Source organism: Aquarana catesbeiana, linkage group LG01 (assembly GCF_042186555.1).
Source record: "Aquarana catesbeiana isolate 2022-GZ linkage group LG01, ASM4218655v1, whole genome shotgun sequence".
Lineage (NCBI taxonomy): Eukaryota > Metazoa > Chordata > Amphibia > Anura > Ranidae > Aquarana > Aquarana catesbeiana.
In genome coordinates this window covers 372,624,721-372,652,448 of record NC_133324.1, presented here as the reverse complement: position 1 = coordinate 372,652,448, position 27,728 = coordinate 372,624,721, and the positions used below count along the sequence as shown (strand labels likewise).

The 27,728-nt window shown below is 44.2% G+C and overlaps 1 protein-coding gene across 2 annotated transcripts in view; it reads left to right on the top strand.

Moving 5' to 3' along the window:
- Window positions 1–25,331, top strand: part of LOC141146827 (6-pyruvoyl tetrahydrobiopterin synthase-like) — a 119,444-nt gene extending 94,113 nt beyond the window's left edge. Inside the window, exons 2-4 of one of the 2 annotated variants that reach the window (XM_073633470.1) lie at window positions 17,933–17,990; window positions 18,784–18,854; window positions 21,293–25,331. In XM_073633470.1, the coding sequence (XP_073489571.1) occupies window positions 17,958–17,990; window positions 18,784–18,854; window positions 21,293–21,416 (228 nt within the window). In that variant the 5' untranslated portion in view covers window positions 17,933–17,957 and the 3' untranslated portion in view covers window positions 21,417–25,331. The remainder of the gene's footprint in view (window positions 1–17,932; window positions 17,991–18,783; window positions 18,855–21,292) is intronic. The other variant, XM_073633461.1, reaches the window with a different exon arrangement.
- The last annotated feature ends 2,397 nt before the right edge of the window (window positions 25,332–27,728 follow it).

Genomic DNA, 27,728 nt, shown 5'->3' with positions numbered 1-27,728 from the left:
CTGTGTATCAGTCACTACAGCATACCCTGTGTGATATTTACCCTTGTCATCAGCAAACCTACTACCATCTATGTACAAAGTGTGCTCAGCATTTAAGATTGGTGTATCTGTAACATGTGGGAATCCCATTGTCTCCTGTTCCATGAGCTGAAAACAATCGTGCTCATCTATCTCTTTAAACAGAAGGGTGTCAGTTTCCTCATCTCCTTCCTTATTAGCACTATTATTCCCCCTTGCCAAATCTGGTGACTGAAGAGGCAAAAAGGTGGCCAAATTTAAGGTTTTACAGCGCTGAAAAGTGACATTTGGAGTTAAGAGTAAAGTACACTGTAACCTCAATTGCCTAGCCATTGAAATGTGTTTGGGCTGTACTTGAGACAAGATTGCATGTATGTCATGTGTAGTGTGCACTACAACTGGATTGTCTAGAACAATCTCTGATGACTTATCTAGGATTATCGACACCGCTGCTACCGCCCGTACACAGGACGGTGAACCTCTGGACACTGGATCTAATGCTGCTGAAAAGTAAGCAACGGGTCTTTGTTTTACATGTGCCTGTGTCAAAACACCTGTGGCGTGTCCAGTGATTTCAGCAATGTACAAATGAAATGTCTTGGTGTAATCTGGAATACCAATAGCCGGGGCAGAAATCAATAACCTTTTCAAAGTGACAAACGACTCATAAGCTACTTCTGTAAGCATATACGGTACAATTTTCAAACAATCGTATAATGGCTGCATCAAAGCGCTAGCGTGTGGTATCCATTGTCTACAATATGACACAATACCTAAAAACATACGCAATTGTTTGAAATTCCGTGGGGGTAACATTCCCTTTATCACTTGAACCCTCTCCTCAGTGAGATGTCTTGTACCCTGTGATATACAATGTCCCAAAAAGATAACTTTTTTCTGACACACTTGCAACTTTTTCTTATTAACCTTGCAACCTTTTTCTGCCAAAAATGGCAACAAATTAAGGGTGGTAGCCAAACAAGTTTCCTTGTCCGGGCAGCATAACAATAAATCATCCACATATTGTAACAACACACAGGAATCTGGTGGTACCCATTCTCCCAACACCGTTTGCAATGCTTGCGAATACAAGGTAGGTGAATGCGCCATACCCTGAGGTAGGCGTGTCCAGGTTAGTTGTCGATTCTTGAGGGGAAATGCGAACCACGGTTGGCATTCTTCCGCAAGCGGGACGGAAAAGAAAGCGTTGGCCAAATCTATAACCGTAAAGTACATACTGGTTGATGGTATTTGTGACAGTAAAGTATGTGGATTGGGTACTAAAGGTGTCATCGGGGCTAGTATTTTGTTGACTGCGGTCTTGGACCATTCTGTACTTAACCGGACTACCGACTACTGTTTTCTTTTTAACCAGATACAAAGGAGTATTCGCCGGTGATTTTACCTCTTTTAGAGCTTCACTTTTTAACAAGGATTGGACCTGCATTTCTATGGCCGCCTCTTGGGGTGCACTGAGTGGATACTGTTTTTGTTGGGGAAGCACTGCTCCTGGAATCAGCTGTAGGGTAACCGGAGGTATGGGCTAAAGTCCAACATCAGCTGGATGTTTCTCCCATATTTCTTCCGGAAGGGATGAGAAGATCTGATCCAAATCTGGAGGAGATGGACCGGACAGTTCCGATTCCTCCTCCAGGTATTGTATCAGGTTACACATCTCCATGTGTTCTTGATTATCCCCTATAGCTAAGGTGACAGTACCATCTGGGTGATAGGTAATGTTAGCTCCTATTTTCTGCAAAATGTCAGCTCCTAGCAAATTAGTGGGGGCTCCTCTAGATACCAGAAAACGTGAAAGGAACATGTGGTTCCCTATTTTAACTTTTAGAGGTTTTGTCAGCGGGGCGTCGGCTAAAATGCCATCATATCCAGTTATCAATATAGTGTCAGGTGATTCTTGCTCAGGGAGTAGTTCAGAATCAGAAAGTAACGAGCGTGAAGCTCCTGTGTCAACTAAACAAGAAATTTTCTTATTACCAACCGTTATAGTGGTCTTAAGCATCTTTGTTTTGGATCTTTCTAAAACCGGGGCGAGTCATGCCCGTGGATCATCTCCCTGACGCCTTATGTCACCATTATTGTTGTTGCCCCTGGGCTGGTTTCTTCTCTGATTAACTGGAGAATCAACACCTTCATCTCCTTCATCCCTTATTCTTTTCCTGCAGTGGCGTCTGATGTGACCAATCTTGTTACAGTAGTAACAGGTAAGGGGTTTGCGAGAGGAACCTCTACCTTGCTCTTGGGGACCCACAATCGCATTGATTGCATGATGTTTCCTCCCTTTGGTTTCTGCTAAGTCCGCCTCTATGCCTTGTGCCTTCTGTAACAACGACCCTCTATCTCTAATTGCCCTCTACTCTGGTGTGCAGGCTTTCAGTCTTTCACTTATCTGTGGATTTAATCCTTCCATAAACTGTCTATTGAAGGCTCGGATCGTGACTGGCAGAGCCAAATCCAATCCCTCATCTGCCATCATACTTTCCATAGATAAGTAAAATTCCGATACAGTCTGTCCTGGCATTTGTTTCATGGGTGATATTGACCCCCTCTCCTGTTGTTTTGCCTGACAGAAAGCTTCTAATCTAACAATAAAAGGGGCCCTTGAGTCTATGTGTCTGACGTGTCCTGCCTCTAGATTGCCATCCCCGTCAGCTCGGTCTGCAGGTCGGTGCAGACCTATTTCAGTCATAAACTGGTTAAACAGGGTCAGAGTCATTTTATGTCTGCATAAATCCTCCCCATCCTGCCAGGTTGCTTCATGTGTATTCATTAACTGTGTCACAAATCTACAGAAAGCAGCTGGCTTTGCTACCGGGTCTGGGGCGCTCTGTATTAATGCCATAAGGGTGTCTGCTGACCAAGGCTTCCAAGTCCTTATTTGCATCCGAGTAATAGTAGGTGGGGCGTGTGGATGGGCTACTTGTCCAAATTCTGGATTATTTACCTGTACAATGCGTGTATCAGTGCGTACGGGGGCTACAGTTTCTGAATGAGGTTTTTGTGCCCCACAATGCACACATTCTATTGCCCATTCTGGATTCTGGGTTCCACAAACCTGACAAACCCATCCTCTCCCCTCAAGTACAGGATATAACCCTGGCTTATGCGAATTTTGCTCTATGTCAGTGTATGGGGGTGGGATGGTTGAACTAAGATTATTTAAAATTTCAACATTTTTTGTTCTTCTATCTTTCATATCCCAACCATCACAATCTGGATTATATTTCCACCCCTCTTCTTTCGCTCTATTTGAGACCTTAATTAAGCATTGAACCTGACGCATCCATTGCTTCTCTAACACCTCTCCTTGTCTGTCCCTTTTTATTTCACTCCATACATCCGGGTCTAAACCCGCTGCTCCTTTCACCTTAAATTTACGAAGGACATCCTTTAAGTCCCGCGCTTCATCTTTCCCATAGATGTTTTTAATTATCTGTGGCACCGTATAATGCGCCACAATTCCCTGACGGGGTTTCGTGTTCTGCTGGCCCATTCTGACAGTCCGTGCCTAGGTAGCGTGTGGGACACTTAGTGTACAATACAAAATACTTAAAAAGCTACACTAGTTCCTCGTTGCCTTCCTCCTAGGGTGCCAGAATACTAAAAACCTCTCCAGGATGAGATTTCTGAAAACGAATTACTTTATATGCTAGCCAACTGACAAATATTATGACCAGACTGACAGCTACAACATATACAAGCATTCCTTCAAGTGACCAGGTATCCGACTAGATCTCCGGGCTTTATGGAGACCTCATTCCCCCCCGTATCTGGGATCCCTCTCATACACTCTTATCCCTGCTTTATGGAGCAGACAGGGCTTATACTTTCAACCCGTCTATGGTTTATGAATTAAATTGAATATCAAACTTAAGCGTCAGACCCCCAAACTCATCATGTGAGGTAAAGGCGCATTCCGTTGCTCATTGGGATGATATTCTTTCAATTCATACCAACCTTGGCAAGGCTCATTCACTTTCTCAACAAGACAGACAGACAACAAACAACAAATAATAACAGCAATATAAACCAAAATATGCAGTATTCTAGACTCACCACTACAGAGGCTGGTGTTTTAAAACCAGGAGAACCGTAACTGACAGAACGGATAGGCACAAATCAGGGGAGCACAGAATATAAGAAAAATAAAGCTTTTTCTTACCTGGCCAGGTTTTCAATCTGTGGTTCCCGGAATGCCTGTCCTTTTGTTCCGTCAGTCCAATTCATCCACCTCTTGAAGTATCATCGGTGTGTCCCTACTTCCGGGCGCCAGAATTGTTAGGTGCAGTTTTCAACTTAACTGCTTCTAGTTTATATTGCTTTGCCAAATTTAGCTCTATTAAAGAAGTAAGACACAGAATCAGGAGTATCTGTATATCAGCTCCGAGCCTTAAAGGTCCCGTACTGTCAACTGCACTGTCGGCTCTTTATTGGTGCTTTTTATAGACTGGTTACAGGATCCCATATTTCAGCAAATTTCCATATAAGGTAACAAGCAGTATAATTTCAACATACATGACGCTGGACACATCTGGAAAAACTTAAGACTAGTCTTACAACATATACTGACACGTACACATTTATGCAGAGAAAAAAAAAACTATTTTAAGTAGAACTCTAACCCATTATTTCCAACCTTATCACCCCATAGCACACTCCATGCATGCCCCGTACAATCTCCTATTCCCCATAGAACACTCCATGAATCCCTCATACACTCTCCTATACTCCATAGCACACTCCATGCATGCCCCATACACTCTCCTATTCCCCATAGCACACTCCATGAATCCCTCATACACTCTCCTATTCCCCACAGCACACTCCACGCATCCCTCATACACTATCCTATACTCCATAGCACACTCCATGCTTGCCCCATACACTCTCTTATACTTCATAGCGCACTCCATGCATGCCCCATACACTCTCCTATGCTCCATAGAACGCTCCATGCATGCCCCATACACTCTCCTATACTCCATAGTGCACTCCATGCACTCTCCTATACCCCATAGCACACTCCATGCATCTCCCATACACTCTCCTATACCCCATAGCACAATCCATGCATGCCCCATACACTCTTCTTTACACCATAGCACACTCAATGCATGCCCCATGCACTCTCCTATACCCCAAAGCGCACACCATGCATGCCTCATACACATAGTTGCCAACAGTCCCGAATTTCCCAGAACAATCCTGATTTTGGGTCCCTCGTCCTGGTCGGAGGCTGTCCCGAATCGGGATTTGCCCAGGGAAAATCGGGAATGTTTGCAATTTGCATTTTTGGGAACGGGCTTCAGTAAAATGGCGGCCTGTCCCGCCGCTTGGTCGCTCCCCCTTGTGTTCAGTAGAGCGGGGAAGGGGGCTTGATCCATGCAGCCAATGAATCGGCTTCTCCTCTTGCACGGATCGGCCCCTCCCCTCTCCACTGAACACACGGCGCCGGACGCTGCACCGGCGGCCACGCTATCTATGTGCTCACTGACACTGCTGGGGCCTGGGGGGCGTTATGGGAGGGGAGGGTTTGCTGAGGGCATCTGCACTGATGGAGGGGGATATGCTGAGGGGGTCTGCACTGATGGAGGGGGTTCTGCTGAGGGGGTCTGCACTGATGGGGTTCTGCTCTGAGGACGTCTGCACTTATGGAGGGGGGGTCTGCTGAGGGCGTCTGCACTGATGGAGGGGGGTCTGCTGAGGGGGTCTGCACTGATGGAGGGGGTTCTGCTCTGAGGGGGTCTGCAATGATGGAGGGGGGGTCTGCACTGAGGAGGTTCTGCTCTGAGGGGGTCTGCACTGATGGAGGGGGGTCTGCTGAGGGGGTCTGCACTGATGGAGGGGGGTCTGCTCTGAGGGGGTCTGCACTGATGGAGGGGGTTCTGCTCTGAGGGGGTCTGCACTGAGGGGGTCTGCACTAATGGAGGGGGGTCTGCTCTGAGGGGGTCTGCACTGATGGAGGGGGGTCTGCACTGATGGAGGGGGGTCTGCACTGAGGGGGTCTGCACTGATGGAGGGGGGTCTGCTCTGAGGGGGTTTGCACTGATGAGGGGGGTCTGCACTGATGAGGGGGGTCTGCACTGATGGAGGGGGGTCTGCACTGAGGGGGTCTATACTGACCCTGCTGGAGCACCTGATGCAGGGAGGGATTCTGCCGGGGGCACCTGATACGTAGATAGACTCTGCTGGGGACACCTGATGCAAGGATGGACTCTGCTGGTGGCACCTGATGCAAGGATGGACTCTGCTGGTGGCAGGCGACGTGGCAGGTGACACGCACAGGGATCCCACTGATTCTGCATTATGGTGAGTTGAATGATTTATTTTTATATTACAATGTAATAATAGAAATAATGCGCTTCAATCATCCTGACACCATAACAATCATGGTTCTGGGATGATTGAAGAGCTAACACCAAGTGTTTGGAGTATCTTTATCTGCTGATTGTTAAACTTTCTAGAATACACATATTTCTATTGTTGTGTAGGATCTGGGGCTGCTGTCCCTTTATTCCTCTCTCCCCCTTTCCCTCTCCATCCCTTATGCATCTCACACCCCCTTTGAGCCACGCCCATTTAAGCAATGCCCACTCTTTCACATAAACCACGCCCATGCTTCGCCGCGGCGCACTTTGCGCGCCGCAGTTTTATTTTTATTGCTAAGCCACGCCCACAAATGCATGCCCGCCCCTAATTATTATACGGCTCCGCCTACAGCCAAAAAAGTGTCCCACGTTTTTTTTTTTTTTTTTTGCAATGTTGGCAACTATGCATACACTCTCCTACAGTATACTCCAAAATGCACTCCATGCATGCCCCAGACAATAGTCCATGTGAGGTGAAAACATTTTCTTTTTCTATTTTGGTCTGTGGCATGTCATGTGTCATCTGCTGTGGTTATGGGACACGTCCCGTCCCATAGCCACAACAGGAAGTAAGAGGAAAATCCTCTGAAAGGAAATCTCTTGCTGTCATCAGGATCACCAGAACTCACATCCCCGTCGAAAGATTTCCACTCTTTTCCTGTTCTGATTGCAACCCACTTTCACTTGATAAAGACGGTAAAGACAAATAGGGATGGTAAATCTGCATAATGTGGGGCCACAGAGAGCAATAAAAGCCTGACAGATATTCAAATCCAAACTATAAAAAAGGAACTGATTTTAGTTTAGTACTTTAAAATATAATGAGCCTGTTAATGAGGAGGGAGGGACCAGGGAGGGAGAAAAATAAGCATATTAAACTTCAGCTTTCATATTTGTAGGGATAACTGTACATAATAATTCACATCACTGCCCCATCCGGCAGCTTGGACATGTGCATACACAGCATTAGGACCCCTTTCACACTGGGGCGCTTTTCAGGCATTTTAGCTCTAAAAATAGTGTCTATAAAGCACCTCTCATGCCTCCCCAGTGTGAAAGCTTGCAGTGCGCTTGCAGGACAGTAAAAAAAGTTCTGCAAGCAGCATATTTGGGGCAGTGCGGGAGCGGTGTATACACCGCTCCTAAACCACCCCTGCCATTGAAATCAATGGGGAAGGCTGCCGATGTGCATGCAAAACGCGGTGCTTTTAACCCTGAGGCAGTAATTCAGTTTTTGTAGCAAGCAATAAAGATCCCAGAAAAGAGGGGAGGGACCTCTGTGTCCCGTGACGTACTCCAAGAAAAGGATTTTACAGGTAAGCTGTATTAAAAATCCATTTTTCTTTATTGTACATCACGGGACACAGAGCACCACAGTAATGACTATCTGGGATGTCCTAAAGCAATGCCCCAGAGTGGAGGAAACACAGTATCCCTAAGCCAACTTCTGGACAAAGGACCTACAATGCTGCTTGCAGCACGCTGTGGCCAAATACAGCCTCCTTTTGAGATCTAACATCTACCTGGTAGAACCTAGTGAATGTATGGACTGAAGACCAAGCGGCCACTTTGCAAACCTGAGCCATAGACACCTGATGGCGCACTGCCCAAGACGCACTAACCCTTTTGGTGGATTGTGCTTTTAGATCACAAGGCGGAACCTTGTCAGGGCTGACAAATAGATTCTGATCACCCGCACAAGGTCAAGCAAGTGCATCGACTTCTCCTCCGTAGTCTTAGGATTCGGAAAAAAGGAGGGTAAAATGATAGCCTGATTCAAATGAAAATTGGAAACCACTTTAGGCAAAAAATCCGGCGCATGAGCACTCTGTCCTGATGTAAAACCAAAAATGGTTCCTTGCAAGAAAGGGCGGCCAACTCTGACACACTTCTTGCCAAGGTCATAGCAATCAGACCAATTTGCCTGTCAACAGGATCAAAGGAATATGCCTAATAGATTCAAAAGGTTGCTCCTGCAGAACTGATAGAACCAGATTCAGATCCCAGGGACATAAGGGCGGCTTAACTGGTGGCATCAAGCGCGTCACCCCTTTAACAAAGGTTCGCACTAATGAATGAGATGCAATCGGTCTCTGAAAAAAACCTGACAAGGCCGAGATCTGCCCTTTAATTGCCCTTGAAGCTAGTTTCAACTCCACCCCTGTTTGTAGGAAGCCGAGAACCCTTCCAATCGTATATTTGCGAGGGTGCCATTTTTTGGCTTTGCACCAGGAAATGTATGACCTCCAGACTCTGTAGTAAATACCTCTAGAGACCGGTTTTCTAGCATTCATCAGGGTAGATAAGACTGAACCCGAAATACCAGAATCTTTCAGGATTCTGGTTTCAATAGCCAAGCCGTCAAATTTAGCGACTGTAAAGTAGGATAGAATATGGGCCATTGAGACAGCAGGTCCGGACGGCATGGAAGGAACCATGGGTCCTCCATTGCCAATTTCACAATCTCTGTGTACCAAGCTCTCCTGGACCAAGCCAGGGCCACCAGGATTACTGGCTTTCGCTCCTCCTGTGTCCTGCGCAGCAGCCGTGGCAGCACTTGAACTGGAGGAAAGGCATACATCAGGGAATACTGATCCCAAGGAACTACTAATGCATCGGTTCAGACAGCGGATGGATCATTGGTCCTGGACACAAACTTGTCCAGCTTGGTGTTGAACCTGGAAGCCAATAGATCTACATCTGGGGTACCCCAACGTTGGAAGATCTGAAGAAACACTTCAGGATGAAGGGACCACTCCCCCAGCAACAACTGTTGGCGACTCAGAAAGTCTGCCTGCCAATTGTCCACACCCGGTATAAACACTGTCAAAAGAAATGGAACATGCTTCTCTGCCCAAGCTAGAATATGATTTACCTCCCTTTGGGCCGCCTGGCTCCTGGTGCCTAATTGGTGGTTGATGTATGCTACCACCGTGGAGTTGTCAGACTGGATCCAGACAGGAAATCCCTGTAACCTGGTTGTCCAGAAAAGTAGAGCTAAGCGGGCTGCCTGAATCTCCAAGAGATTGATGGGCAGGCTCTTTTGTGCTCGGGACCATTTCCCCTGGACTGACGCTTCCTCCAGGACTGCTCCCCAGCCAAAAAGACTGGCGTCCATGGTCACCACCCTCCAGGTTACAGGCGGAAAAGATTTTCCCTTTCTGGTCCTTAACTACCATGAGAGATTCTGTCTCACCCCTGGGGACAGGGACATAGGACAATCCAAGGTTTGAGTGACTTTGTTCCAGGCCTCCAGAACGTTGTTCTGGAACATCCTGGAATGGAACTGTGCATAAGGGACTGCATCAAAAGACGACACCATCTTGCCCAGTAACCTCATGCATAGCCGAATAGAAGGCTTCTTTTTTTCTTTTTATATTCCGGACAAGCTCCACTATGGAGCTGGCCTTTTAGGGAGGCAAAAACACCTTTGCCTGAGTTGTGTCCAAGATCAGGCCCAGGTATATCAGAACCATGAGCCGGGCGAAGGGCTGATTTGTCCACATTTAGGACCCAGCCTAGGAGTTCCAAGAACTGAACCGCTCTGGTTACGTTTTGCACTAAGTCTGGGTGATATCAATCTTTTAGCAGAAGATCGTCCAAATACCCTATCACAGAGATTCCCTGAGACCTTAGGGATGCTAACACCGGGGCCAGAATCTTTGTGAACAACCGGGAGGCCGTGGCCGTGGCTTGACCGAATGGCAAAGCCACGAATTGCAAGTGACGCTCTTCCACTTCGAAACGCAGAAATCTTTGATGCAGATTGAAGATCGGTACATGCAGGTACGCATCCTTGATATATATGGACGCCAAATACTCTCTGTCATGGAACGTCACACACTCTGCTTGAGTGCTTCCGTCAGTATACCACTTCCTCCCAGTCTGGATATAGATATCAGATATTCCAACCGCTCATAAGCACAAAACAAGACGAGACTTGCTTAGCTGCTAACATGGACTCATTTATTAGAACCAGAATACAAGTCTTTTTATACGGTAGAAGAGGAGGTTTCCCCCTCCTGCTCATATTACTCTAACAATACACCTGTAACAAATTAACATGAGCTAATTAACTAATCCCCCAAAAAAATACAAGAACCCCCTATCGGGGCTTTAAAGCGGCCAATAAAGTGCAGTATCAGTAGTTGAAAAAATTCAATTTTATTGATACAAAAAGTATAAAAAAAGTATAAATAGCATAGTATAAAAATCACTGAAAATGAATACTGACTGTCAGGACATGAACTGGATATGGCGTACAATTGCAGCGAACAAAGCATACAATTAAAACCAATGCAAAGCACAATGTGTTAAAGGGCAACCAAAGTTTTAAAGCCCTTTAACACATTGTGCTTTGCATTGGTTTTAATTGTATGCTTTGTTCGCTGCAATTGTACGCCATATACAGTTCATGTCCTGACTCTAACAGTCAGTATTCATTTTCAGTGATTTTTATATTATGCTATTTATACTTTTTGTATCAATAAAATTGAATTTTTTCAACTACTGATACTGCACTTTATTGGCCGCTTTAAAGCCCCGATAGGGGGTTCTTGTATTTTTTATGCACTTTATGGGGTGTGCGGCCTACCCGTCTACACTCATGTGAGTGCTTTCTGTTGTTTGTTTTAATTAACTAATCCCTTTAAGCAGCCGATGTGAATCTGTGCCCGTCAAGATTTCACTACAGGTCAGACTTGTTGTCACTGAGCTTCACACAGTACATTATCATAAGTACAACCACAGGACATTTTCTCAAAATAGCAGGAACTCCACTAGGAGTCGGCCCGTCTCCTACATTGTACAGAGGACAATGTGATCAGCTCTCTCAATTAACTAACATGTTGAGTTCAGAATCAAACAAGCCAAGAATAGTCTCTACATACATCCTGGGAGATATTGTTGACAAATATTACTGTCCCATTTTAAGTAGTCCAAGATATATTTTCTCTCTCACCCTGTGCCAGGATAGCACAGGATGACTTAGACATAAGAGGTGTATGGGGAGCTGAAACAAGGGCATCCCATACTTTGCAAGGAATTCTGGGTTCCACGGGCCCTCCTGTCACACTTCCCTTTTCTCAGGGAAGCTATCACAGAATGAATCGACTCCATACAGAAGGATCGAACGTTTAGGAACTGATTAAGAGCCTTGAGGTCCAAAATGGGCCTTACCTCTCCATTTTGTTTTGGCACTGTGAAAAGATTTGAGTAAAACCCCTCGAATCTTTCGTCGTGCGGAACCTTGACAATTATTCCCTGCTTTTCCAAGCGCTCCAAGGCCAGGAACAGACATCTTCTCTTTTCTGGATCCGTGGGAACCTTGGAGCTCGGATACAGAGAAGGAGGGAATTCCCGGAACTCTAGTCTGTAGCCTTGCGCCACAGTGGAAATGACCCACCGGTCTTGCACAAGTCTTTTCCAGGCTTCCTAGAATAGCCGTAGCCTCCCCCCCACCCATAAAAGTGGTGGAACCCCTTCACACGGTAGACTTGGAGTTAGGTTTGGCTGACTTTTGGGTCCAGAGCTTTTTCTGACCCTGAGGCCTTTTAAACCCAGACTGGACAGGTTAGACTTTTATTCACTGAAGAAATGGCAGCATCAACCAAATGCGTATCCCACTTCTTCCGGAATTTTTCCTCCATAGGATATAATAAAGAGAACCTCTTTGGAGGCAGGAATATCCTGTCAGGATGATCCCAATCTGCGAAAATCACCTGCTCCAACAATGGATGCAAAGGGAAAGCCTGGGAACCTTGCTGAGGACGCAAGGATCCTAATGGGGAACAGGAGACTTCTGGCTCCTGAACCGGGGGTAATTTATACCCAGCTCTCACATCTCAGCCTCAGCCTCTCCTTCCTCTCGGTCCTTGACTGCCACCTCCTCCACATCCTCTGCCCAATCTGGTCCCAAATCAGAAGGACCTATCCGTCTATGAGAGTCCTGGTGCTCTAGTGGATCCTCACTGGGGCCAGACTCAGGAGAGGGAGATCTATTACGCTTTTTCCCTCCCTGCGCTACTGTGGCAATCATACCCGCTATTTTTCCCTCAAGGCTAGCTAAGGCTGATGCTAAATCATCTTTAGTAACGTAAGCCGAGGCAGAGACATTGGTAGTGGCCACAATGCCTGACAAGCATAATGGCTCAGACAGGCCAGATGCCGCAGGTCTTTCAGGGGAGGCTAAAGCAGCAGCAACATGAGGTTGGTCCCCTGAACCCAAAGGTGGAACACTTGAACCTTACTTGCTGCACTCCCCCCACCTCGTTTTCTGGAAGACATTGCTTAAAAGTAAGGAGGAAAAAAGTACTCCCTCCGAGCAACAAGCTTTAATCCAGCATACAGCAGCTATCACAGATTTTAATAACCCCCCCGCCAAACCTGCAGTAGCTGTGTCCAAAAACCTCCAGACTCATGTGCCCAGTACCGCTCTGTGTCCTCTCAGCGCTCCGTTAGAAGCCCAGGCTTCTTGTACCATGCTGTGCTGGCGTACTGAGTCGCCACTGGCGGCAGACGCCGAACACGCATGCGCGCCGCACATGCACTCCTGCGGCCCCGTGCGCACTTGCACCACATGCACTTGCTCGCGGCACACGTGCAAGCCAGTGGTACACGCCCGTGGCACACGCACACACCTCGGTACGCATGCAAGCCGCGCCACAGGTGCACGCACTGCCTGTCTCGCTATTAGCATAGTCAACCCAGAGGGAGTACTCACCAATCCATGCTGAAGGACCTGTCTTAACAGGTCCAATCTTCCCACATCACGGCGGGTTGTGTCTCTGCTGGACCTTCAAGGACCTTTTATTTGGAGTCCACACCCTTGGACCCGTAAAGCACCCTTTTGGTTTACCTTGGGCAAAGAATAGACCAGAAATACCAACTACAAGGGTCAAGCGCCATATAGGACACATTACAGGCAAAACCTCGCTCCTGCACTGAGGCTCCGGTACTATATATTTTAGCCTCTATGCCATCCGAGTGGATTCAATCATAACACCCTTACTGGGACATCATTTAAGTATTGAACAGCTTCAACAGCCATGACCATCACCTTCAAGACACAGGCGAAAAAACTGAGGTACTTCCCGTATGGGAGGGGTTATATGGGAAGAACTTTCTTACTATTGGTTGCCAGTGTCCAATCACCTAAAGGTAGCGTATAACCCAGATAGTCATTACTATGGTGCTCTGTGTCACGTGATGTACGATAAAGAAATACAGCAATACATTGCTACCAATATATTAATACATTTTGTATTTATTTTTATTTAAAAACAGTTGCTGAGGTAAAGAGTACAGTAAGTAGCCACATTGACAGACCATATATACAGTATTACTTCTTTCAATTATTACCAATAGCTAAAGCACTTCTCACAGGTTCATAGTAGCTCCATTTATAAGTTCTATTACACACATAATTATCATTAGTTATTACTATTATATACAGTAACATTTCTTCACCCTCCATTCCTAAATGACACCGTACTTAGGTTTTCACTACAAACAGTTCATGCTTGATGATCTTCTGTGTTCTGAAACAAGAGGAATGTATCAGTATATTTGTCTATCTGGTTAGTTGATTTAAAGTGACTTTAAACTCTGGTTTAAAAAAATGATATTGAGGTATGTATTCCTAAATCAAAAAAGTACCTTCTATTGCTTTCAAGTCCAAAGAAATATTCCCAACGCACACATTCCTGGAAATAGCTGTCAGGTAAGCGATGCTGTGGCGACCACTGGCTGGAAACCAGAAACACCCAGCACACCAAGGATCTCAAATGTCTGATGAAGGGGACCTGTGTGGCCCTGAAAAGTCCCTGTTTTAGCTTTGATGTGATCATCAAATAAAGCGTTAGACCCTTTTTTTGAAGATCATTAGTGTGCCGATGACATATGTTGTGTTTTATTGCTCCCAGCCTCCTCCAAATTATTTTTTTGCTGCTGTTAGAGGGTGGTTATGCTCATAATCCATGCTCCCACTGTTTGTGGGAACATAGCCAGCCTACCTTGCTTACTCCCGAGATGGACTAAGGGATGCATAGAGCAGTGTATGTGGTTATTTTTTTTTAAACAAGAATATTGTCTAGTGTCACTTTAATTTTTTTTTACATTATCTTGCCACTTTCCTCTAGCTCGTTAAGTTCACGCTCCCAGCCCAGCAGTTGTACAAAATGCTTCACTCCACTGGTGACTTCTCCAAGCTCCACTACATTGAGTCCATCTGAAGTGTCCAAAAATGGTCCCACATTATCTTGATTTATAAGAACTTGTGGTGTAGAACGACTGACTGCATACACCAAACTGGCAAATGGTTCCACCTGTAAACCAGACATATACTGTAGTTTTACATTGTATATTAACTTTTGCTGTAGTTTCCTGTAAAGCTTTTCTTATCAAGTATATAGGATGAGGAGTTATTAAAACAAAACTACTGGCAGTATAGCACAAATACCAAACAAAGGTCCTTTATTAAACAGCCAATGGTAGAAGTGGGAATGGATCTAAAAATGTCTGTCTTTGGATAGAGGGGGCTTGGATTACATTTCTGTAGAAAAAGTTGGGCAAGCTTGAAAACTGTGCACTATCATAATTAGTAGAGAACATGTACTTGGAAAAAAAGACATCTGTCCAGAAAATTCAGAGCACAGCCTTTTGGTTACTATATTTGTATGTGATGGGTCGTTGCATTTGTATGTGATTTGTCGGTGTATTTGTATGCGATGGGCCGATGTATTTGTATGTGCTGGGTCATTGTATTTGTATGTGATGGGTCAGTGTATTTGTATGTGATGGGTCAATGTATTTGTATGTGATGGGTCAATGTATTTGTATGTGATGATTTATATATGTATGTGATGGTTTGTATTTGTAAGTGTATTGGTGTATTTGTATGTGATGGGTTGGTGTATTTGTATGTGATGATTGATGTATTTGTAAGTGATGGATCCTTGTATTTGTATATGATGATTTGTATTTGCATGTGATGGTTTGTATTAGTATGTACATTAGTGAGTACACAAGTGAGTACACCCCTCACATTTTTGTAAATATTTTATTATATCTTTTTATGTGACAACACTGAAGCAATAACACTTTGCTACAATGTAAAGTAGTGAGTGTACAGCTTGTATAACAGTGTCAATTTGCTGTCCCCTTAAAATAACTCAACACAGCCATTAATGTCTAAACCTCTGGCAACAAAAGTGAGTGCACCCCTAAGTGAAAATGTCCAAATTGGGCCCAATTAGCCATTTTCCCTCCCTGGTGTCATGTGACTCGTTAATGTTACAAGGTCTCAGGTGTGAATGGGGAGCAGGTGTGTTAAATTTGGTGTTATCGCTCTCTCCTACTGGTCAACATGGGACCTCATGGCAAAGAACTCTCTGAAGATATGAAAAAAAGAATTGTCGCTCTACATAAAGATGGGCTAGGCTATAAGAAGATTGCCAAGACCCTGAAACTGAGCTGCAGCATGGTGGCCAAGACCATACAGTGATTTAACAGGACAGGTTCCACTCAGAACAGGCCTCACCATGGTCAGCCAAAGAAGTTGAGTGCACGTGCTCAGCGTCATATACAGAGGTTGTCTTTGGGAGATAGATGTGTAAGTGCTGACAACATTGCTGCAGGAGGTTGAAGGGGTGGGGGGTCAGCCTATCAGTGCTCAGACCATACGCCACACACTGCATCAAATTGGTCTGCATGGTTGTCGTCCAGGAGGAAGCCTCTTCTAAAGATGATGCACAAGAAAGCCTGCAAACAGTTTGCTGAAGACAAGCAAACTAAGGACATGGATTATTGGAACTATGTCCTGTGGTCTCATGAGACCAAGATAAATTATTTGGTTCAGATGGTGTCAAGCATGTGTGTCAGCAACCAGGTGAGGAGTACAAAGACAAGTGTGTCTTGCCTACAGTCAAGCATGTTGGTGGGAGTATCATGGTCTGGGTCTGCATGAGTGCTGCCGGCACTGGGGAGCTACAGTTCATTGAGGGAACCATGAATGCCAACATGTACTGTGACATCCTGAAGCAGAGCATGATCCCCTCCCTTTGGAGACTGGGTCGCAGGGCAGTATTCCAACATGGTAACAACCCCAAACACACCTCCAAGATGACCACTGCCTTGCTAAAGAAGCTGAGGGTAAAGGTGATGGACTGGCCAAGCATGTCTCCATACCTAAACCCTATTGAGCATCTGTGGGGCATCCTCAAATGGAAGGTGGAGGAGCGCAAGGTCTCTAACATACGCCAGATCTGTGATGTCATCATGGAGGAGTGGAAGAGGACTCCAGTGGCAACCTGTGAAGCTCTGGTGAACTCCATGCCCAAAAGGGGTTAAGGCAGTGCTGGAAAATAATGGTGGCCACACAAAATATTGACACTTTGGGCCCAATTTGGACATTTTCACTTAGGGGTGTACTCACTTTTGTTGCCAGCGGTTTAGACATTAATGGCTGTGTTGAAAGTATGCAAGAAAGTCCGGGCAGCCGCACATCGGTAAAAATGCAAATGTCTTTATTGTAAAAACAGGATCATACAGCATACAGGACACTGTGGCGAAAAAAGTACAGGCAATCAGCTAACGCGTTTCGCACTATGCTAAATGCTTACTCATGAGCTATGAGTAAGCACTTGGCATAGTGCGAAATGCGTTAGCTGATTGCCTGTACTTTTTTCGCCACAGTGTCCTGTATGCTGTATGATCCTGTTTTTACAATAAAGACATTTGCATTTTTCCCGGTGTGCGGCTGTCCGGACTTCCTTGCATACTTCCAGCATGACTTAGCATTAGCCAGCACCTGGGGCTCTTTCCTTTTGGAGACAATCATTTGGTTCACACCTGGTTTGAATCTGGTGAAGACTCTCTCGCTACGTTGGATCCTGGACTTTTGATTAATGGCTGTGTGTTGGGTTATTTTAAGGGGAGAGCAAATTTACACTGCTATACAAGCTGTACACTCACTACTTTACATTGTAGCAAAGTGTAATTTCTTCGGTGTTGTCAGATGAAAAGATATAATAAAATATTTACAAAAATGAGAGGGGTGTAAGATACTGTAAATTTCTACATGAGGAAAATGCTAACTAAGCAAAGGGTCTTGTTTCATCAACACAGTGGGACTGTTTTACTAAAGGAGTAGAGCATGTTCACTTTGCAAAATGAATTTTCACATAGCTTGGTGACTGAAGTGAAGCTAAGTGAAAATTTACTTTGAATGAATACACAATCGTGTTAAAGAAAAATTTAAAAAAAATGATTGGATGAATAAAGTTAGCATGGCTTAACCTACTTCACTTTGCAAAGTAAACATGCTCAACTTCTTTAATAAATCAATGTCATTATAAAGAAATTGAAGCCCATTGCAGTTTGTTGGTGGCTTACATAGGCTGGCATCCATCAGTATTTTATATGGGGTCAATGTATATTATTTTCTTAGCTAGGTGATGGGGGGCTTATAGTGCTATTCAAAATAACTATAATATAAGGTCCTGAGAATCTTTCCTGTTTCCTTTTATCAGCAGTCTGACCTCTAGAGAGGTGCCCATGACAATTAGAAGGTCTGCCCTGGGGAAGTCGGTGAGTTGCAAGAAGAAACGAGCGGGAAGCTGTTCTCAAAAAATACAATGTCAGGCTTGATGAGACCACCACGTGCTGAACAGCGAGTACCTTGAGACTCCAGCACAGAATCCTGTAATATAAGACAGGAAACAGAAGGTTTCCTGATGGTTTTGTACATCCCATGATGGCTACAAAATGTTTATTAAACAATATCATAAATAAAAATGTATAACTATCTTTATCAGTATACATCAATATAACATTATTTTAAAAATTCCCTACTAAATTTATTGAAGATAAAATGGCACTCAGATAATAAATACATATAAATGTATGACTTCAAGTATTATTAAAGTGGTTGTAAACCCTTACACACCACTTTTCCCTACAGGTAAGCCTATAATAAGGCTTATCTGTAAGTACTGGAAATATCTCCTAAACTTGCATGGTTTAGGAGATATTTACTATATACGCTTGTGCCTACTTCATCGGCGCATGGGCACTGAAGAAAGGGCACGATTGTGCAGTTTCTAAAGGGCCTGTGCCGTGACCATCAGCTCCCTCACGACTCCGGCCAGTCAGAGCCAGAGTAATACAAAAATTTGTGCTGCTAAATCTGTGCAGGATTTTTTTCATACATCTTTTACTTTAGGCTGAAATAACACCTTTTTTTTTTTTTTTTTTTTTTTATTGTGGGAACACCCCACAATTTACCTATTTCCGCCCTTTACCTATTAAGTCCATACATTTCATTGACAGCTTGTCGGTGCCTTGCATTTTTACATCTCATCAATTGCATTTATTTTTTTAGGAGGTTATTATGGTTCCACTAGATCATAAAAATCTGGATCTTGATGTTCCCTACTTTAAAAATACTGTCAGGTGAGTTGGAGTGTATATACAGCTTATAGGGATTGATCTGGTCATTCACGATTAAAAGACACCTGTACTTCGAGAGGTTGCGGTCTCCTTCTAAAAATGCATGCTCCCTGGCTGTTATGCTTATCCAATCCTTTGAATCACTGGTCTCAAGTAAGAGTTAATGTTATGAACTCCATTTCTGTAACTACTTGATCTGGTCAGTATCACACCTTCTGTATTAGAATGACTCCACTGGGGTGGGGGGGTGGGGGCGGTGGCATGTTAGATGTACTAATGTACTAGCAGATTTAATATAGTACGATACGTGCTGATCAGATCAACACAGTCACCTGGAGTGAGCTATGTGGTCCTCCATGTCTGGAAATACTGGATATTGCTTTAATCCCTCCAGGGCTAACTGTAAGCTGGGGACAGGGAGGTGAAAGCAAACCAGTTTGGGCAACACACTGGTTTCTTTCAGTTTTTTTTTTTTTTAATTTCAGGAAAGAAAAATGTACAGAGAAAGTGCAAACTTTTAAAAAGGCAGTAGAATGTGAGATGCCAAAACATGGGTTTCTTTAATATTGACCAGGGGTTTCTCAGTCTGGAGTCAGGCTCAAAGTCCAGTAGCTATAGCAGTAGAGGCCCCCACCAACCATCAGGATGTATACAAGTGTAGCAATGTCCCAGACCCCTAGAGGCCTGATGGTGACCTCAAGAGTTGGTGAGAGATGACATGCTTCCTCCTTTTGTAGAGTGGGTTACTAGGCATGGTGGGTGTAATGCAAGATGGAAGAATTGGGTGCCAGTCACTTTTTGAATATGAACAAAAGAGATTTATTGTCTCTTGACAAGAACTGGGTGAGAGAGGGTTTAGGACCTGAACACTCTTAGGCAGATGCAATAGCAATTGGCAGACAGCTATACAGGTTGAGGGACTTTTAAGCTGGCTGCAGCACTGTAGTTGCAGAACTTCTGTCTCCCATGGCAACTGAACTTGTAGGTTGACTCCAACACTGATCTGTACACATACCAGACTTGGTATCCCTGTTGTGTAGGATCTGGCCTCCAACTCACAGCCTCCCACTGTAGCTTTTCTCACTGAGCTCCCAGTTTTCTCACCAGACCTTCAGATCCCAGCTGGATCCCCTGAGCTCTTCTAAGGCTATCCCGCTTTACACTCCAAGCATCACTCCAGCTACCTCCTGGCTTGGCTCTCAGCTAACCTGCTGAATCCTCTTCAAGTGTCACCCACTAAGTCCCTGACTTGAATGCTGAAGCTTTCCCAACTTGTTCACTGTCCCCGGCTAGTCAAAAAGGCTGCTCTGATACTTCTTCAGACCTGGCCTCTGATAACAGGAGAAGGTGTCCCCTTTTATCTCTGACCTCTGGTACTCATTTGCCACTGGTAACAGGAGTGGTTGTCCCATGTGGCAATGTTCACCGTCTGGTTGACCCTGTGCAATGATCAGGCTCCCCTCGGGCTGAGCCTCTAAACACGTGGCTAGGCCTCAGGCCTAACCTTCAGCTGCTGCTTCACATACAGCCCCCAGGCCTCAGCCTGGGGCTAAATGAACACTGATCACCTGACTCATTCCCCTTAGACTATCCCAGCATGCCAAGTAGCTACTCTGACTGGCTGAGAAATTATGTCTATTTACAGCCTGAACTCACTGTGATCTTGTCATTCTAATGCCAAAGGCAGCAGTGCCACCTATTGAGAGAAATGCACCAGATTCAGGTTTGGTGCACAAAGTCAGTGGGTACACCTACCAATTAGCCAGGCTAGTTACACCTAGCATAACTAAATTTGTTAGCAACCCTGCCTAATACCAGGGTGCTACACAAGCATGTCACCCTGACGGATGATGCGGGCTCACAGGTGTTCACCAGAGCTTCTGATGGTGGAGATGGGATTTTGCTGTATGTTAGTACCAGGTTGCGGTCCTCAGGATCACCCCACCAGAAGGTGAACAAATCCGGCTCCAGTAGCAGGTAGGGATAAGCAAAAGGCCAGTAACAAGTGATTATGGGGTTAGGATCAAGCAGAGGTGTAGTTGAGGTCCGTAACAAGTAGTAGCAGAGATACAGAAGGCAGCAGGAGTGACAAGAGCAATATTGGCTGAAGAGAGCACAATAATCTGGCAAACAGGAAGTTCAGAGACATGGTTTAAATTGGGAAGCTCACGTAAGAAGCAGAGTTCAAGGTTCACAAAAAAAACAAGGTACAAGGCAAGATTGTTGGATCAGAAGGGAGCTATCCAACATCTCAGGTGCCTCAAGAGTTACTGCCAGATAAAGCAGAGGTCCCAGGTTCAAATGCAGGTCCTGACAATGGGGAGGGCTCTTCCCTTTGTCACTGACAAGAAAAACCTAAATTAAATCACTGTTGCAATACATGTAGTTGAATTTGCAATATAATCATCTAGTTTTAATAATATGAGGATACTTTTTTGCAGTTCTGTGGAGAATATGACTGTATTTATTTGGGATGGCCTTCAGAAGAGACTTCCACCAGGACTGCTGCATGAGGTACGCGTACATGAGACCGGCATCAACACTGCTACCTACAGAGGGGAATGATGAGAACTCAAACTTTGAGATTTATAGCCACAAGCATAGGGACCAGAAGACCATTCATCAAAAAATCTTGACTACCTTAAAGTACTACCTGCATGTTAACAAATGTCTTAATTCTATACTGACCCTTCTTTCTGAAATTCCATCAAAATGCTGGGGGGGGGGGGGGGGGAAACTCTTATGCCGCGTACCAGACTTGCCAACGGGCTAAACTCCGTCGGCATTTCCGAAAGGAAAGATTTAGAACATGTTCTATATCTGAGTCCGTCGGAAATGCCGACAAAAAGTCTGATGGGGCATACACATGGTCGGAATGTCCGACCAAAAGCTCCCATTGGACTTTTTCTGTCGGGAAGTCCGGCCGTGTGTACGCGGCATTAGGCTATGATAATAAGTAAACCAGGCTTGCCTTTGTAATTTGAAAGCTTTGGCTGTTTTTACTGTGTAGAGGCAGCTCTTACCGTTCCCTTTTTGTACTTGACATGTGCCAATATACATAAAATAGTCACTTTTGCGGCATATACAGACCATTTTAATTTAGGTGTAGATGTGCTAATCAAACGAGACGGGTGTACAAAAGTGTTGGGTCTTATTTGCATGAATACTGAACTCCAGGTATGATCTTTGCATGTTTACATTGGCCCAGTGTAAATATGCATTTGTCATACTGGAAATCACTGTAGTAGTCAGTGCTACTACAGTGTTTGCTTTCAGGCCCTGCGCCAAGTGGCTACCCCTCTTACCACAAAAGTTTCCTTGCTTGGCACTGCCACCATGCATATAACAATTTCTTTGAGCAAGGTGGAAAGGATGAATAGTGACCTCCATGATCTTCACCTTGTTCAATGAGAGAATGGCATAGAACCCAGAAGATCACAGCTGTCCACTGCAGTTGTGTTGTATAGTACAACTTCCCCAATGCCCCCTCAGATATGCTACACATTGTGCCAACCAATATAAGTATGCAATAAAGATCCTAGCTGGAGTTCAGCTTTAAGACCTGTATGAGGTGTACATGTCAGTCTCCCTACAATCTTTCACTATGACATAGAGGGCTATTGTAGAGGAAAGGTTCTCCCTGGCACATTCAAGATGTTAAGCCTCGTGCACACAGTACGAAAATCAGAAAGAGATTGTCATTTGGCAGACTGTTGTCCGAAGTTCTTACCGTTAGTAAGCTCCTTTCAACAATTGTTTTCCAATTTTCAGCCAACAAAATGTTGGATGACAGGCTAGTAAATTTTTGTCAAACGGATTTTCGGACGGTCAATACACAAATCCATCACACAAAAGTCAAAATTACAAACGCGCATGCTCAGAATCAATGCTCACCAGACACGAAATTAGCAGAAGGGGCCCAAAGGGTGGCACTCAAGAGCAGAAATTCCTGGTAGTACGTCACTATGTTTGTGGCACGACAATTTGTGTAATGTTAGCATGCAAGACAAGATCCCGGCACACGCCCTTTTGACAAAAATCAGACGCGGTTGTCCAACAATCGTACCCTGTGTATGAGGCTTTAGACATTGCCTGTGTGTCATGTTGTAAAGATCTTCTCTTACCTAATTGTCACACAAATAAGAGGCAGATGGAGGAAAGGTTTTTCCTAACCTCTTAAAAGTAGTAGCATCACAGATTTAGCATGAAGCTATTGCACTTAGAAATTCCTGCACGGAGACCATTTCCATGTGCAGAGTGAATGGTTTCATATCCACCCCCTCATGCAGTTTTCTGCAGAGGGTGTTACCCTGTAAAATCTATATTTAAGATTTTTCATATCTCATAGATATGAGGTGGGTTAAATAAGTTATTTTCGATGAAGAGTGAAAGCTTAAAATATAATAACATTTATTAGGAAGCAGTTGAAAGTCTAGCTAATACACAATCATCTATCTATCGCCTTACACCAAGGCAGAAAATATTAGGTTGAAATAAAGTATTTACAGGAAGGAATATAGAGTATATTCCTCAATACAGTAATCTACACACATATTCAGTTACAAGTAAAAGGGCATTCCTTTCCCATAATTACCCATCCTTACCAAAGCTCCTTTCAGCTTGCTGGTCTTATCAGAAAAAAAAGATACCTCCCCCTTGGCTCTGAGTATATCAAACCAAGCTGATGTCTCATTGGTTGGCCTAGCTTGGATCATGATTGGAGGGCTTACTCCATAAGTCGGCCCCCTTTCATGCAAATCCTTGTGACTATGTTGGCCAAGTGTGTTAATTGCATTTCCCCAGGAAGTTAGGTCCAATGCATATCCCAGCATGGCACCCTTTCAAAGGAGTAGGTGTAGAACAATGGAATTGGCTCTCCATTGTTTGTATATACAAGCCTTGGCCCACATTCTCTGCTCTTAGCAAAAGCTTAAATGAACCTCTTTTTGCCCGGCTTTCATAGATGCCAGCTAAATGAAATATATTCATCAATACAATATTTTACAGTTATTAATGGAGATTTCACATAAACTTATAGGGCAACAAGGGCCTGTAGTGAATAGGTCTTCTGGGTCCCTCCCACGGCTCTGTTCTTTGCACAGGCTATGCAAGATAGTGATGCTACTCTTAAGTTAATGGCCGAGTTTGCAAAAGGATTTGATGCACACAATGCAACCTGATATAATGTTGCTCATGTTGCACATGACAAGCAGCCTCTTTTATGCCAGGGAAACGCGTGTTGCTATGGGGAACACTGTTTACTTTAGACCCCTTTGTACATAAAACTTAATCTGAGGGTTCTTAGGATGTGCTTTATGCCACTTTCACACTGGGGCGGGCGTCAGCGGTAAAGCGCCACTACTTTTAGTGACGCTTGACCATCGTTTCTTTCGGCTGCTAGCGGGGCGTTTAACGCCCAAAAAAGGATTAAAAGTGTCCACAAAGCGGCACTGCCCATTGATTTCAATGGGCAGGAGAGCTTTAGGAGCAGTGTATGCACCACTCCTACAGTGCCTCAGATGCTGCTTGCAGGGCTCTCACACTGGAGTGAGAGGAGAGGCGCTATTTTTAGTGCTATAATGCCTGTAAAGCGCCTCCAGTGTGCCTCCAGTGTGAAAGTAGCCTTAGAATCAGATTCTGTGGTAACATGTTTATAAGAATCTAATTTTGTTGTCTCTAATGTCACTGCCTAAACTGTTATATAATCAAGGTTCTGGAAATTATTTAGGCTAGGTATACACTGAAGTAGCTGTGCGAGCCGAGTTTGCGAGGCACGACAGCCCACTCATTTTAATAGGCTTCTGGGCCTGCGTTTCATGCAGGAAAAAAGGTTCCTACACCTTTTTTGAAATGTAACTGCAGAGTAATGACATGGTGCTTTTACACCATGCGATTTCCCAGCAACCAAAAAAGTGCTGCGTTTTCAGATGCATAGGGGTGCCATGAAGAATGAATGGCAGCCATGTATGCCTGCAAAAAAGCAGCACGGTTTGGCTACGGGTGGTTGTTGGTGCAGGAACAGGTTTACATGCTAGAATTGTGAACCTAGCCATATAGAGAACCCAATTCCAGTAAATGTTGATACATTGTTTACATCTTCAGATTTGTAGAACCTTGCCTTTGCTCAGTATTTAAATATGATGCCAAATCAAATATATATTTTAACATTAAATGGCCTTTTTTGTAACTAGTATATTATATATGCTAGAAAGGTTGACACATTAAAAGTCTAACATCAGTCATTTTTTTTTAGGTTTTGGAAAGCATGATGACAAGTTTAAAAATGTGCTGGCCAGTGTCCGGCTTAATTTTCTTTATGTGACCCCTGTTGGGGATGTTCCGTCACTTCTGCTTCTGTGCAAGCCATACTAGAAATAGTCAGGTTGAAAAAAGACAAGTCCATCTAGTTCAAACAAAACAAAAAAAAAATCCCATATACACAATCCTTCAGCCACAGTTGATCCAGAGTAAGGCGAAAAACCCCAGCAAAGCATGATCTAATTTGCTACAGCAGGGGAAAAAAAAAAACTCCTTCCTGATCCCCCGAGAGGATTTTCCCTGGATCAACCTATAAATATCAGTACCCAGTTATATTGTGTACATTTAGGAGAGAATCCAGGCCTTTTTTAAATCAATCTACTGAGCTGGCCGGAACCAGCTCTGGAGGGAGTCTATTCCACATCTCTTATGCCCTGTACACACGGTCGGACATTGATCGGACATTCCGACAACAAAATCCATCGGATTTTTTCCGACGGATGTTGACTCAAACTTGTCTTGCATACACACGGTCGCACAAAGTTGTCGGAAAATCCGATCGTTCTGAACGCGGCGACATAAAACACGTACGTCAGGACTATAAACGGGGCAATAGCCAATAGCTTTCCTCTCTTAATTTATTCTGAGCCTGCGTGGCACTTTGTGCGTCAGATTTGTCTACACACTATCGGAATTTAAAGGATCGGATTTTGTTGTCGGAAAATTTTATATCCTGCTCTCAAACTTTGTGTGTCGGAAATTCCGACGGAGCCCCCACACGATCGGAATTTCCGACAACACAATCCGATCGCACTTTCTCCGTCGGAAAATCCAACCGTGTGTACAGGGCATTACTGTGCAGAAACCTTTCCGTATGTGGGGTGTTGTCTTCAGTGGTATGGGAGATCTTCTAACTATATTATAAAAATGTGCTTTTACTTTTTAGCTTCTTTCCTTCACTTCTGTAGACATTGATCACGGGCAGGTGACAGATAGATTTGCATTCCTCCTTTTGTCGGCCCCGGAAGGGTGGATTTTTACTGGAACCTCATCGTTCTCGTCCTCTTCTAGACATGTGCAGAACGGAAATATGTGTTTCATTCCGGGTAGATTGGTTATGTTACCAATTTTATTTTAATTGATTCGTTTCGGAATTTGTTTCACTTATTAATTTTCTAACAAATTCCACATTTTCAGAACGAATCAAATTTGGATCAGTCAAAAAATTATCGACTGATTTGAATTCTATGTGAAGAATAGCTGGTTGTGAATGAGCGGGCTGGGAAGCTGGCCTCTGCACCCTCAAGAACCAATGACTGTTCAGCTGGCAGCGGGCTTCCGTGCCGGTACAGTAAGCGTGCACCGTTTAGGAAATATTTACCTTAAGAAGCAGTTGGTGACATCACCGGTGCATACGCACTGCGCTGTCAGTGGACGGCACGCCACCCATTGAGAGCACTGTGTCGCAGCCGTGACTCCCGTGCACACACACATCATTGTTGGTCAGCCATTTAAAATGTCTGGAGGCCATGAAATCGGAAGGAAGACTGAGTGAAGATGGAAGCCCTGTCTGCTGTGACAGTGCACCACTGGAGGGCTTCTGTTTAAAGGCCTTTCAAAATGTGCTAGTATGCAATGCATACTAGCACATAATACTCTTAACTTGCAGGGGTAAAAATTATTTTTGTGGTTTACCACTGCTTTAAAATCCACATCAGGTATTTCTGCTGAGCTTCCTGTCAGCTGGTTGAAGGGGTGGGTGGGGGGGAACCTGACACATCTATGGTCAGCTTTTCATGTCAAATGCAAGGAAAAAAAAAAAAGAACTAGCAGTAAGGCTCGATTCACACCTATGCATGTTGCTTTTGGGCGTTTTTGGAGGTTTTTTTTTCATGCTTGCCACGTTTTTGAGCAGCGTTTTTGCGGCGTTTTTGCCGCGATTTGCGTTTTGTTTTTTTTACAGTTTTTTTTTAGTCTTAAAAAAAAAAAAAAAAAAAAAAAAAACGGCAAAAACGCATCAAAAATGCATCAAAAACGGTGCAAAAACGGTGCACTGGCGTTTTTGATGCTTGTCCATTGAAATCCATTACATGCAAAACGCTGCTTTTTGCATGAAAAAAAGTCCCCGACCCTTTCCAAAAATGCAGAGAAACAAAAAGGCATTGATGTGAACATGTTCCATAGGAACCCATGTTAAAAAATTCCCGTGCATTTCTGCAAAATGCAAAATGCATCAAAAAACGCGCTAGTGTGAATGGAGCCTAAGGCTCCATTCACACTAAGGAGTTTTTTGATGCATTTTGCAGAAATGCATGGGAATTTTTTAACATGGGTTCCTATGAAACATGTTCACATCAATGCATTTTTGTGCCTCTGCGTTTTTGGAAAGGGTCAGGGGCTTTTTTTCATGCAAAATGCAGCGTGTAATAGAATTGAATGGACCAGCATCAAAAACGCAAGTACAGTGTTTTTACAGAGTTTTTGTGGCGTTTTGTACTGTATACAGTATAAAAAAAAAAACGCAAAACGTTGTAAAAACGCTGTTCAAAAATGCGGCAAGCACCAGAAAAAACACTGCAGAAACGCTCAAAAGCAACATGCATAGATATGAATCGAGCC